General features: G+C 42.3%; 1 protein-coding gene across 2 annotated transcripts in view; it reads left to right on the top strand.

The window, feature by feature from the left end:
- The window catches only part of PABPC1 (poly(A) binding protein cytoplasmic 1), a 101,759-nt gene that overhangs the window by 13,768 nt on the left and 73,505 nt on the right, over positions 1 to 14,486 (top strand). For both annotated transcript variants that reach the window (XM_030217353.1, XM_030217345.1), the window contains exons 3-5: positions 10,982 to 11,175; positions 11,713 to 11,828; positions 12,833 to 12,972. In XM_030217353.1, coding sequence (XP_030073213.1) covers positions 10,982 to 11,175; positions 11,713 to 11,828; positions 12,833 to 12,972 — 450 coding nt within the window. The remainder of the gene's footprint in view (positions 1 to 10,981; positions 11,176 to 11,712; positions 11,829 to 12,832; positions 12,973 to 14,486) is intronic.

Here is a 14,486-nt window from a genome sequence, read left to right as displayed (position 1 = left end):
AGTAGATAGAGTCGAGTAGCTCACGCTGTGCAGTAAGCTCCCGCAGAACTCGTGCCGACCCGCTACCCTTATGTTGAGCCTCTAACCGGCGAATGCTCTCTGTACAACTCGCTATCTGTGCCTTACGGGTCTTGGATTGTTTGCTAGCCAATTGCAGGAAATAACCCCGAGACACCGCCTTCATAGCATCCCACACCGTGCTAAGTGGAGGCCCTGATTCCAGGTTAAACTCAAGATATTCTTGTAGCATTTTTTTATAGCCTTCCACCGCTTCCCCTTCCTGGAGTAAACCTACATTTAATGACCATCTTTTATCCTTGTGCTCTGCTCTAATGTTTGGCAAAGTTACCCACACTGGGGCATGGTCCGAAATGGTCATGCTACCTATCCCCGCTGCAGGTCCCCACTCCACTAATGTGACATCTAGAAAAATATAATCGATACGGGAATAGGAGTTGTGGACTGGTGAATAGAATGTGTAGTCTCGTTGTCTCTGATGTTTCACCCTCCACAAGTCCAATGCACCTAGTGAGGATGCTAGGGATCTCAATGCCTCTGAGTCTTTCTGTCCCTCAACTCTAGGGACTCCTGTACGATCTAGTTTCGAGTCCATCACAGCATTGAAATCCCCACCAATGACAAGGGTGCCCCGTACAAAAGTGGCCAGAGAATTTTTAACTCTCTCAAAGAAGTGTGCCTGTCCATTATTTGGTGCATATATAGATGCAATTGTTAGGTCCACTTGGGCAATTCTAATATGTAAAAAAATATAACGTCCCCCCGGGTCCCTCTTTACTTTAATCACCTGTGCCCCTACTGCTCCATGGATTAATATCGCTACTCCCCCCTTTTTAGATTCTGTTGCTGAGGCGTGGTACACCACTGGATACTCTGAATGGGAGAGAAGTCTTTCATGTCTACCCCTCAGATGTGTTTCCTGCAGGAGAGCCACATGTGGTCTAAGCTGTTTCAATTCTTTATAAAACTTCTGTCGTTTCTGAGGCATGTTAAGCCCCTTTACATTATATGATATTATCTTTAGGTCTGTGCCCATCTGTGATTAATCAGGGTTAACCTGTGACATCTTTACATGACCCCTCTGTACCATATCAGCTTTGTTCTCAGCCCTGTCCTCCCCTTCCCCTTCCAGAATCCCCGTCTCCCACCCGCGCCCTCCCCTGATATCCCCCCTCCCCCATCCCAGTCATTCTCACCACATGAGAGGCCTATGACCCTCAAGTGGGATTCGAGGAAGTTACCCAGCTCCCACACAATCCCCGGCCCCAAGTCCAACCCCCCCCTCCACTCTTAACAGATCTAAACAATCACTGATTCCCCCTCCTCCCCCGCCTTGAACCCACATTCAGGTCCCTTATACTTCAGTATACATCATATTCATATCGTTACCGATTCATTTCTTCTTATAAGTCTTAAGGATATGGCTAGAGGCCTGTCCATCCCAGGTCTCACAGTCTACAGGTCGAGATCCACGCTCACTGCAGCCCTCCACTCTCCAGATCTTTAAAAACACAGTCTCTGATTTCCCATCGAGCCTATGCAGCCCAGGTCAACGATTTTGCTTGCTTCTCTTGGGTGATTCTGGAACTCTTTGCCAGCGTTGAAGCTTCGCCCTTGTGGCGGGCGCCACCGCTCCAGGAGGGGCTTTTGCAGGCACAAGGTCTGCAGCGTGCAAGGTCTCCCATGCCTCCTGTAGGTTTTGCACCCGATGCTTAATGCCCTTCAGTGTAAAGTTCAGAGAAAAAGGAAATCCCCATCTGTACTGTGTCTGATGTTTGTTCAGGATCTCCAGCGCTGGTCTCATCTGCCTTCTTAACTGGAGGGTGTATTGCGACAGGTCTTGATAAACCTGGATCTGGGCTCCTCCATATTCCAAGGTCTTGTTCTTTCTGGCCGATGCCAACACCCTTTCCTTGGTCTCATATTTATGGAACTTCACAATGATATCCCGTGACTGTTGCTCTTTTCGCGCCCCCAGTGCTCTGTGTGCTCTGTCCAATTCACACCGGAACTCTCCGTCCTCCGGGCCCAGCAAGGTGGAACAAAGAGTTTGCACTATTTCTGCTACATTTTCAATTTCACCACCTTCAGGGACGCCACGAAAGCGAAGATTATTCCGCCGTCCCCGATTCTCAATATCATCTAATTTGTACTCCAGGTGCGCATTTTTATGTTCCATCTCTTGTAGCAGAGTTGCATGTTTATGTAAAGTTTCGGCGTGTTCATCTATCTTTAGTTCTGCCTCCTCCATTCGGCCCCCCAGCTCCCTAAGGTCGACGCTAAGTGTGTCCATCCGCTCCAATATTTCATCTTTGGATTGTTTGATCTCCATCTGTATATTGGACAGAAACTTGCGGAGTTCGCCGGTCATACCTTTTTTTGGAGGGGGGGCTCGCGCTTCAGACAGGGAAAGCGCCGAGTCCGAGTCCGACGGGGAGGCGCGTTCAGGAGATTCGCGGTGTTTTGCGGCCTTGCCTGCCATGCTTTTCTCCGCTTTCTCCGCTTCTTTTTTCCGCGTAGAAACGGTTTTACTCATGTTGTCAGCTGTTTAGAGGAGGAATCCACTAGCTGTTGCTGTGCTTTTCTCTCGTTAGATCGCTTTTTTCCCCGATAATGCAGTGGAGGGTGAGGGAGCCAAGAAGCTAGGCGACCATGCTTCCCTGTGACGTCACTTCCTCCACCCTATTTTTTCTTTTGAGGTTGAGAAATTTGATTTGCTTAGAGTTGATGCCTTAATTATGACGGTCACTAAGAAAATTACTATCCCTGTAGAGAGAAGTACAGCTGTTAAGGATGTTCATGACTGCAAGCTTGAATCTTTGAAGCTTTCCTTTCTAGTTTCAGCTTTGAATCTTCAAACCACAGTCTGTGGTTCTTTTGTGGCAAGAGCCTGCCTATCCTGCGTTCAGCAGTTATCTTTGGACCCTTCTCTGGAGTTTCTCCTTTCTTTAGAAGCTGGATTATCCTATTTAGAGGACACCTTGTATGATCTCAGAGCATCCACTAAACAAATGACATTAGCAGTTTCAGCAAGAAGGGTGGCTATGGCTGAGGCAAAGGGCAGCAGACACTGCTTAATTGCACTTTAGAGGCAAGTTGTTGTTTGAAGAGGCTCTTGAAAAGTTGGTTAAAGATTTGGGAGATTCCAAGTCCCAACGGCTTCCAGAAAGTCCAATCTAAAGCTCAATATAGAAATTCAAAGTCGTTTTTGTGAGGTAAGGCCGGGTTCTTCCTTTCCAAACCCTCATTTTCAATCTTCCTTTCGTACAGACAAAAAGAACACATCTAATGCAAGATCTTTCACCTCTGCATGTTCCTCACAATGATGGAGTCATGGTTCACTACTCGTCCAGTGTTACTGGAGGGTGATTTTTTTCCCTATTTTATGAGGCGTGGACTAGGGTAACTGCTGACTAGTGGGTCTTGCACATTATAATAGAAGGGTACAATCTAAAGATTGTCATCCTATCAGATTTTTTTTTTCTTGTAATCTCCATGCAGTGCTCCAAGAAAACGGCAGGCACTCCTTTCGACCTTGCTTTCTGTTCTTCAGTTTGGGGCAGTACAGCCTGCCTACCTCCCCCCCCCCCACCCCCCCCCCTGAAGAATGGGGCACAGGAAGATATTCCATTTATTTTGTGGTCCCCAAAAGAGAGATGAGCTTTTTTTTAGATCTGAAACAGAACAGAAGGACCTTTTCAAAGGTAATCGTAGTTGTCGTGGCCTTCCTTCAGTGAGTGAGAATTCAAGTATATCCTTACCTAGACAATTAGTTGATGCAGCTTTGTCCCATCAAGAGAGTCTACAAGTAACATCTAGGGTGATGAGTCATCCTCCTTCCCTGGGATGGATAGTGAATTACCAAAAAAAGTCATTTCGTTCTGACCCAATCTTTGGAATATCTGGGAGTCAGGTTTGACATGAAACAGGGAAAGGTGTTTTCTGCCTGTGCTCTGCCAACAAGAAGATAAGCTAGATCCTCAGTCTTTTGTCTCTGGTGAATCATGCAGAGCTTGGGATTATGTTCAAGTCCTAGGATTGATAGCAGCTACCCTGGGTGTTCTCCCATGGGCAAAGTTTCATATGCATCCTTTTCAATGGCTGAGGAGGAAGCACTAGTCTCCGGAATATTGAGATTTCAGTGCCATGGACCTTTCATGCCAGCGCAGTTTGAAATGATGGCTTCATCCTCCAAATCTTCAGACAGGTCTCCCATTGCACACTCAGGACTAGGTAATTCTGATGACCGAAGCCAGCCTTTCGGGCTGGGGAGAGCATTGTCTTCATCAGATGGCTCAGGGGTGATGGTCAGCAACAGAAGCCTCCTGGTCAATCAGTCATTTGTAGAGTAATCAGGAAGCTGTTGTTGGCATTTGCTCCTCTTCTTCAAGAGAAATCAGTTTGAGTCTTCTCAGACAATATGACTACAGTCTATCAACAGACATGAAGGGACGAAGAGAATCCATTTGGCTGAGGAAGTGGAACTTCTGTTTCAGTGGGCAGAATCTCGTATCTCAGGGCTATTGAACATGTAGGCAGATTACCTCAACAGGGTTTCTCTGGATCTCTCTCGTTAGAAGCCTTCAGTCTGATCACCTCTCAGTGAGGTGTTCCTTTTGAGGATCTTGTAGCATCCAGGGTCAATACTTACATGCTCAAGTTCTTCAGTCGATGGAAGGAAACGGGCTCTCAAGGCATAGATGCTCTAATTCAAGCTTGGTCAACATCAGGCCTTCTGTTTTCCCTTCATAGTCAATGATAGACAGAACTCTTGAGAATAATTGCTCCTCATTTAAGGTCGAGTGATTCTGGTTGCACTATATTGGCCAAGACACCCTTGGCATGTGAATCTTATTCATCTATAGATCGCACCTACCTTACGTCTACCCAGTCACAAGGGCCTATTACATCTCATGGAGGATCCCCCCTTTGGTCTTACAGCATGGCTTTTCAGAGGTCTCGTCAAAGGGAAAAGGGTTATTCAGAAGAAGTAATTGCAGCTCTTCTACAAGCACACACATTTTCTACTTCTACAGTGACTTCTATAGCTTATGCCAGAGACTGGAGAATGTTTGAAAGTTGATCTAAAGAAAGAAACGTGTCTCCTACTACAGCTACCTTTGGCGCAGATCTTGGCCTTTCTCCAAGAGGACTTTAAAAAGGGGTTGGCTCTTAATACCCTTTATGCAGCAGCTCTGGCCTGGTTTAGAGGGTGTATTTGGCACCTCTCTGGCAGCTCATCCTGATATTGTATATTTCCTTAAAGGTGGCAATCATTTACACCCTCCTCTTAAAAAGTTTGTCCAGATTGGAATCTTAATTTAGTACTATCAGCTCTTCAGAAGTCATTTGAACTCCTCTGTAAAGCTATTATTAAAGAGAGATAATTTGAAAAATGTATTTTTAGTAGCCATGTCTTACCTGAAGAGTGCCAAAGATTCAGTCCTTAACTTGTAGAGATCCTTTGCTTGCATTCTCTGAAGCGTGGATGACATTTTTAACAGTTTCTTCTTTCCTTCCTAAGGTAGTGTCCTCTTCACCTCAGCCACTCTTCTTATCCTTTCGTAAAGAGAATTGTGGTATAGAATACTCTTCTTGGACGTTTTTGGATGTTAAGAGAAGTCTCTTGTTACTTAGAATCCATTAATGATTTCAGGTGTTCTGAACATCTTTCTTTTTTTCAGCTCCTAAGAAAGATATGGCTGCTTCTAAGGCGCTGCTTGATGGCTGAAGGAAGCTATATCGTCAGCTTATTAGTTGCGGGCTAAAACTGCTCCATTAGATCTTAAGGCTCTTTCTACTTCGACGCTCAGGCCATTTCTGTTTATGAAATTTGCTGTTTGGCTGCATGGTCTTCGATCATACCGTACTTTCTCAAAGTATTACTGTTTGGATGTGACAGCTAGAGCAGTGGCTTTGGGGCATCAGTCCTCTCTACTGTGGTGTCACATTCCCTCCCAAGTTGACGATTGCTTTTCTACATCCTGCAAGTCTAGGCTGATCCTTTGGTGATGTTGAGGAAGGAAAAATTAGTTTTTACCTGATAATTTTCTTTCCTTTAATCCCAAAGGATCCGTCTAGAACACACCCTTGATGAGCGTGTATATAGTTGTTGAGTTTCTTTGGTTCGTAGGCGCGTATTTAAGTATGGTACATTTGTCTTCTGTTATTTTGATTGTACTAATCCTAAGAGGAGTCACGAGTTTTTACTGCTTAGCTGTTGAGATACTGGCTGAGTCAATGCACAGTACCCTATAAAGCATAGCTCATGAGTATTCTCTATCTTCACCTGCTGGCGGATGGGCATAACCCACAAATCTGGACTGATCCTTTGCAATTAAAGGAAAGAAAATTATCAGGTAAGAACTAATTTTTTTCCATCTGAATCTGTATGCGATAACATTGTTTAAGGTGGGAGGGTGGTTTTACATAAAAATGAAGGCGGCACAGCAATTCGATTATATTGTACAATATAGTCATAGACTTTACATGTCTGTATAGAGGAGGAATGACCTAGAGCCAGGGATAGGAAACTTTGGTTGCTGAGTTCCACTGGCCATTTGGATATTCACTGCAGTATATTTGCAGTCATGCATATTCAATGTTGATATCTTGAAAACCCAACCAGCTTGCAATATTTGAGGACTGGAGTTGGCTTATTCTGGGCTTGAGCAGTGAGCTGGGAATTGGGATAAGTAGAGTTCAAATCCTACTTACCACGTGTGACATTGGGTAGATCACTTTATATCCTGTTTCGAGTACCTAGTTAAACTGTAAATTCTTTGGAACTGGGACTTTGTACCTAAATTTAAATATTGCTGTAAGCAACCTTGAGCATAATTTGGAGATGTTACTTTTACTCTCATAACCCTAAACATGTAGCACTTGCTTATGTGAGAGATGTTGTCAATTTATCTATGGAGTATTAGTAACTCCCCTGCAACTCCTGATCCTGTTTAAAATTCTTAATTATGGCAGCTGCTTGTTCTACTTGATAAAGTACACAAAATCCCTTTAAAGGGAAGACCTAGATTGCCTCATCTCTGGAAGAATGGAGTGCTTCTTTGCTGTTGGACAAAGTTATGAATATAATACTGAAGTTGTAGCATATAATTGGATATCATAAAAGGAGAGTAGGGTTATGATTTTGCCCCAGCTCTTATATCAGAGTCACTGCCGCCTACTTGGCCCTGTTCTCAAGGCATAGGGATTGTCCATTTTTCTGTGGACAGATTTTAGTGAAGTTTAGTAAGAGAACTGGAATCTTAGTAAGTCTGTTCTGCAACACCCTGATTCATGGTTAGACAGTTCAGTAAGTACAAATGTGCACTCTTTTTGTTTAAATCTATTTTATTGATGACAAATACAACCATTGTCAGACTGCGAAAGACAGCAAATTACACAAACGAAAATACTAGCCAGGAACCCACAGTAATATGTTTTATATTTTCACCCCATACCCCCTTATTACCCCCCCCCCCCCCCTTTATATCCTAACTTCCCATACTACATGGAACTTAACACATGACATCTCCCTGCCCAGCCCCACCTTAACCCGAAATAACCTACAAAGTCAAGATTATAGTCACATATCCCACAAGAGTTAACAAGAAACTAGGGACGAAATAAAAGCATCTGTCTGTGATTTGCAAGTAAAATAGAGAGAACACAGAAAAAGAAGCTACTTAAAAAAGAAACAGCAATTTTGAGAAGTCAAGATTAGTCTGCCCATGAGTCCAAAACACAGAGGTAGTGTCCTAAGTTCCCACACTGGCTGAGAGATTTTGAAGAAAAGTTCTTGCAGCCTCCACTGATGTAAAGAAATGTGTTTGTCCATCATAGGCGACCCGTATAGTCATGCTGGATAAAACAATGCATTTGGAATCTTAAGTAGATGTAATTCAGTCCATAAGGGAGCAAAGGCTTTTCGTTGGGACTGCACTTTGGCAGTATAGTCATGGAAGCAAAGTACTTTCTGGTTGTTATATTCTAGGTTCTTCCCTTGACGCAGAGCCTGCAAATCTGGTACATAACTACTAGAGGAAGTGCAGTATCGCCACTCTTAAAGCCCATCCTTCAGGCCCACTCTTTTTTTAAAAGGATCCTCAAATGACCCTAAGGTCAGATATTGTGTGAGCCAGGTCTCCAGAAAGCCTGCAAGGTCCTCATACTTCAGAGATTCGGGAAGCCCCACCAGTTGCAAATTTTTGTGCCTAGAGCGGCCCTCCACATCGTCGATTTTACACTCCAACTGTTGCATGCAAAGCCTAAGCTGACTCGTGTCCCACACTGCACACTGGGCCGCCTCCTCCAATGCCAGAACCCGATGTTGTACATACATCTCTTTAGTCTATATTGTCCAAGCGTTCATGAACGGCCTCCATTCTATCAAGTAATTGCTGCAATTTCACATCTAGCGCAGCCTCCACTGCCGCCCTCAGTTAATTTCCAAAGTCCAAGCAGAGCTAACAGAAGGTTCCCTTCTGCTTCTCCTTTTCCTTGCATGCCAGTCTTGATGTAATTTCAAAGTCAGAAGCCTTAACTCTCTCACCTGCAAACCAACAGCAGCGCTCACTAGCAGGTAAAATTTCAGCCCATTTCTTGATTGCAAAAGTAGGATATGTGGCTATTTCGGTGGGGAGACGGAGGAGCCGAGCAAGCCAGCCTCTGCTCCCGGTCTAGGCGTCACGTGTTCTCCCAAATGTGCATTTAAATGATAAAATGCACCTGAATTTCAGAAGCCCATTTTTTTTTTTAAAGGAAAAATGATTTAAATAGATTCTAGATAAGTATTGATTCAGGAATCTAAACTGATTGCAGTGTTTGAGGTTGAGAGGGAAGGGTTTGCCCTTCTGAATAGACTATAGATAATGGGGAAAAAAAATTTTTACACCTTTCGTTGGGTATCAAGTAAAGATAGCTATTAGGCATTTAGAAAGTTGGACTACACTGGTTGATCTTAAGCTAAATATGAAACTTGGCACGGCTGGGAGAGGCACCTTTGTAACACAGAAGTGAAAATAATTTGGATGCCTGTGCAGTGATCTAACGTTACTTTTTCATGAGTCACCATGAAGAGCTGAAATTGAGATTCATAACTAAAACAGGAGTATGGGTTGCAAAAAATGTAGCAATATGCAGCACCATTAAAACAGCAACAAAATTCCAGTTACAGATGACAATGTTACTGTACTTCAGGCATATTCAAAGACTCAGTTAATATTATTGCTTCTTAATATTATTCCAGTAGAATTCATTCTAGAAGCCTGAATTCAAAATTCATTTCTATTCCAAGTATAAGCAGTTTTTTGAGAGGTCAATAGACATCTCAAAGTGATGAAGGCATGTGACTAGTCTTTGCATAATCACCGATACGTAAGAGTCATATATTTGAATATAATAGTAATCAATGTTGTAGCAGTGGTTTTGATCAGCGTGCTGCATTTCAGATTTTGATGTGCATTCTGCATAATTACCTTGTGTTTTTCTCAGATATTTTGATCTGTTTGCTGTAAACATTTTCAACCAATAATGCTAGGTGGTTAAAAGTGCTTCACAAAACATAATTACCTTATGGAACTCATTGGCACAGGACATAATGAAAGCAAATGATAACTATTTCAGAGGAGTCAAATTATAGAAGATAATCTTGAGCTATTTATTGCAAGTTAGGGATCACTCTACATTTAATGCCTCCCTAAATCAAGACCCTAGAAACTAGAAGGGTATGATGATAGATGGACAATGCTGTAGGTGTCACCATTAAGCAATGACCGTGATGCTTTCTGGACCTTCTCCATCATGTATACACACACCGGGGATGTGGTGGGTGAGGGGGCACAACCTCTGTGGGAACCTCAAGACTACCCAGGAAGTGAAATACCTGTTTCTGGGTTCTGATTGCTAACCTCTATATAATGGCGTGTAACTCTGCCACTGTCATCTTCTTTAATCAAGTTTTGTTCTTCTCCTCCGCATACACACTGTAATTGTTGTACATTTTTAAGAAGTAAGAATGTGTGCACTGGGGCTCTTTAAGGAAGGTAGCCTCTCTCCTTGATTCACTAGCCTGAATATGATTTCTAAACATGGGGCCCTGAGTGATTGGGCTAGTGAGGACTCTTCGATCAAGCAGGGCAAAAGAAATCTTATTACCCCCAGATATATTAGGTTCTGTGGACATTTTTAGGAGTCTTTTCAGAATGGCAAGTATGAGTTGTTTGCTTTGTCTGTTTGTGGATGTGTGTGTGTATTTTCTTCTTTTGTGATTGTAAATATTTTTATAATATAAGCAGCTTAAGTGGCCCTGCAGGCTGGACCGGGTGATGTTTATTTTGAATTAAATGTGGCTGTTTACATTATAGTGCAGGAAATTAGGATAGCAATCTGCTGTATAAAATCAGAATGAAATATAGAAGCTATGAGCTGCTTATATAAAAATTGTGATGTGTACATTTTGTATACTGCATCTAGGTTAAAATTGTGTGCAATCACATTGAGCAGATTTTGGGTGAGGCAATCTATAAATTGAGCTGTAAAAACATTCTTTAGTGTTGGTAATAACCTTTGAAAAGTAATCTATAATTGTTGTCCTTATCAAATTTCTTAATTCAGGTTGTATGCAAAGCAGAGATGATTGATGATGCAGGATCGTGAACTTTTTGAGAGGGGTCCAAAGTACAAAGACAGATAAAAGCAAAAAAAAGCACAAAGGGCCTACAAGACTGGAGCAAATGAGTCCTTTACGGGCCTTGTTTCAGCGTGACTACGCCTGCCTCAGGAGTCAGTGTATTTTGGCGTAGTCACACCAAAATATAGCCCACGTTGGGTTCTCACAATAAAGGACTCTAGTTTTGTTCTAGTCTTGTAAGCCCTTTGTGTGCTGCTTTTTATTTGACCATTTCATTATTCAGATACAATGAAACATTTCAATGTCTCACTAAGCATAGATCTTTTTTCACAGCTGAACGTGCTTTGGATACTATGAACTTTGATGTCATAAAGGGCAAACCGGTGCGTATCATGTGGTCGCAGCGTGACCCATCTCTCCGTAAAAGTGGAGTTGGAAACATCTTCATCAAAAATTTGGACAAATCAATTGATAACAAAGCTTTATATGATACGTTTTCAGCCTTTGGAAATATCCTTTCTTGTAAGGTAAGTGAATTGGTGTAGCAGCTATTAGTTGATTAATGATCCATTTAAGTGTAAAATATAGTGAAGCAAATCATTTGTAGGAAATAACTGCATGGCAAAATACTGGTAATGAACTCGTGTAGCAGTCACCATTTGTTACCCTACATGAATACAAGCAAAAAAGTTTATTTGAATAAAACAAAGAGAACTATAGCCAATCAGATCCTTTTGTATACGTTAAAACCTTTATTGTATTTTATATAGATAGTATTCACCATTTCTAACTCATTGGTTCTTAAACCTGGTCCTGGAGGCACCCCAGCCAGCCAGGTTTTTAGGAGATCCACCATGAATATTCATGTGAGAGATCTGCATGCACTTCCTCCATGGCATGCAGATCTCTCTCATGAATATTCATCATGGTGGATCTCCTAAAAGCCTGGCTGGGGTGCCTCCAGGACCAGGTTTGGGAACCACTGGCCTAACTAGTCAAGGTAAATATTAGTATATGGGATAAAATTAGCAGAGTAGTGTTTAATTTCTAATTTTGCCTTATAGGTGGTATGTGATGAAAATGGATCAAAGGGCTATGGATTTGTTCATTTTGAGACTCAGGAGGCTGCAGAACGAGCTATTGAGAAAATGAATGGTATGCTTCTTAATGACCGCAAAGTGTAAGTGTACAATTAATATTCTTTTCTGGGGGCCTTTGAACAACTTTAAGGTTTAGACCTTTGGAAGACAGTTAAGTTGAGATGGGTTGTTGAAATCTGGGATTTGAGCCATACTGGCTGTAGGAGATAGGTGGTGAGAACTGTTCATCTAGTTGCTTCTCATCTTATTGAATATTTGTTTTTTTTGTGACAATTTGATTATTATTATCCTGTGTTTTAAAGCAACATAATTTGCAGTCATAGGTGAGAGAAAATTAGTTTTAAGTACATTAATAATAGTAAAGAAAAATAAAAGGAACCTATAATGGAAATTTAGGCAGAGGGAGTGTTTAAAATGAGGTTCCAAAATGCTTTTATGTAAGGAGGTAACATAGTAGCTGAATTTGTTATGGGTGAGACATACCACCATCTTTTCAGACTTTTCTACCTTTTTAAGGGGCCCTTTATTACGCTGCTTTAAGTGCTAATGCACACCTAATGCAGCAAAAAAGACCTAATGTAGCAAAAATAACCTAATGTGGGATGCTCTAAAGTGTTCTGCATTAGGTTTGCCATCTAAGCATATGTTTTTTGTGGGGGGGGGGGGGGGGAGAGGTGACAGGGGCAGAGAATGGGTGGAAACTGAACATGAAAGTATTAACCAGTTAGCATGCTGACATTGCATAGTAACTAGTTAACACAGACATAATACGAGAGCCCTTACCACATCCTATTTTTCAAATGGCTGCGTGCTAATTCAAATGAAACCTATGGGGGGGGAAGGGGTATTAAAAAAGTATATTTTACAGCTGTGCTAGAAATGGACCTAGCAAGCAGGAAAGCCCCTAAGTAACTAGTGGAGCACGCTGATAAATCTGTGGCATTAATGGGCTGAATCAATTCGATAGGTGCATTTTGCCAGGAAGACTGGGATTGTCTGTGTTTCATAGGTGGACATTTTTTCCACACTTAATCTTATGGAAACTTTTTCTGTAAAATTGAAACTTTGCTTTGCTTTTCATTAGATTTGTTGGGAGATTTAAATCACGGAAAGAACGTGAAGCTGAACTTGGAGCTAGGGCAAAAGAATTCACTAATGTCTATATAAAGAATTTTGGAGAAGACATGGATGATGAAAGACTTAAGGAAGTCTTTGGCAAATATGGTAATTCACTTTTTATGTAGTTTTCCCATTTACAGCTGGTGAGGCTTTATTTGTGTGTATGATATGCTCAAATACTGCCTTGAAATTGCATTTTAACCTTGCAGACTTAAATCAGCTAGTTTAAAGTGCTGCTTTGTAATTATGTAGTGCTAAAATACAACAGTAGAAGTCTTTGTGCTGCCCTTCCTATCCCCACTTTATGCAACACTTAAACATGAAACCCCCATTCCACTTGGACAAGTGCCTTTTCAGCATGGACTGCTAGCAGTATCTTGGGTCTTTTTTTTTTTTTTTTTGGCCTCCAGATCAAGTTAACCTGTGTATTGCTCGCCAACCTTCCTGGTATAAAACCATATTGATCTTCATGGATTAATCTTATAATAATTTGCCTATGCCTGTTAACATTGGATAAACCTGTAGAGAGAGCTTTCACCTTCTGAAAATTAATAGAAAACAGTTTCTTCTGTCCGGCTTTGGTAGCGCAATGGGAGATGACCAATTACTGGTTGATTACTCGACAGCCAGTTCCAGCATTTCAGCAACCTCTTTCACCATGGCCTGCTGTTGGGCTTCTGGAAGCCAATAGGATCATTACTGGACTACCACTCCTGTCTCAGAATGTCATGAGTTGTAAGGTGTGTCTGACCCAGTACTCCAGAAAACACATCTTGATTCTGGCTTACAAACTGCTCTAGGTCGGCCTTCTGCAAGATGGAGTGCTGGTTGCCAAATGGAACTTGTAAGCGCCTGGACTATGTTGGGACATCTGGCCCAAAGTCTTTTTGGACCAGTGGTGCAGTTGTGGGGACCCACTTCTTTAACAAATTAATGTGGAAAACCTTCGCTTTGTCCCTCTTGTTCGGTTGGGCCACCTTATAATTGACTGGTCCTGTCTTTTCCACAACTTCATAAGGACCTTGTCACTTGCATAATATTTACTGTCCGAGGAGGGTAAGAGGACTAAGACACCATTGCCTGGCTGGAAGGTTCTCTGCACTACTTTCTGATTGAAGGCTTGGGCGTGACCCATTTAAGTCTTTTTCCAAACAGAATTTGGCTGCCTCACCGGCTTTCTTCAGTCTTTCCTGCATTGTGAGCACATTCGGCCAAATTCCTCCCTGGGCAGGGTTCCTCTTCCCAAGCTTCCCGAACCACACCCAGGAGTTCTCTACGTCTCCTCCCATATAGCAGTTCAAATGGAGATAATCCTGTCGAGCTCTGGGATGCCTCCCAGATGGCAAGTAGTACATATGGGATTAAAGAATCCCACTTTTCCCTGTCTTCAGCCACAATCTTCTTCATCTGCTTGAGAGTCCTTGTTAAAGTGTTCCACTAGACCATCTGTTTGCAGATGAGATACAGATGTTCGTAAGGTTTTTACCTTAAGCAGGGCACACACTTGCTTCATGACTCTGGACATAAAGGTGGTACCTTGGCCAGTCAGTATTTCAGCTGGGATCCCCATCCGGAAGAAGACTTCCCACAGCGCATTGACCACTGTGGTAATTGTCATA

The sequence above is a fragment of the Microcaecilia unicolor genome, chromosome 1 (genome assembly GCF_901765095.1).
Source record: "Microcaecilia unicolor chromosome 1, aMicUni1.1, whole genome shotgun sequence".
Taxonomy (NCBI): Eukaryota; Metazoa; Chordata; class Amphibia; order Gymnophiona; family Siphonopidae; genus Microcaecilia; species Microcaecilia unicolor.
The sequence above is the reverse complement of the archived record's forward strand: the minus strand, read 5'-3'. Positions and strand labels throughout refer to the sequence as shown.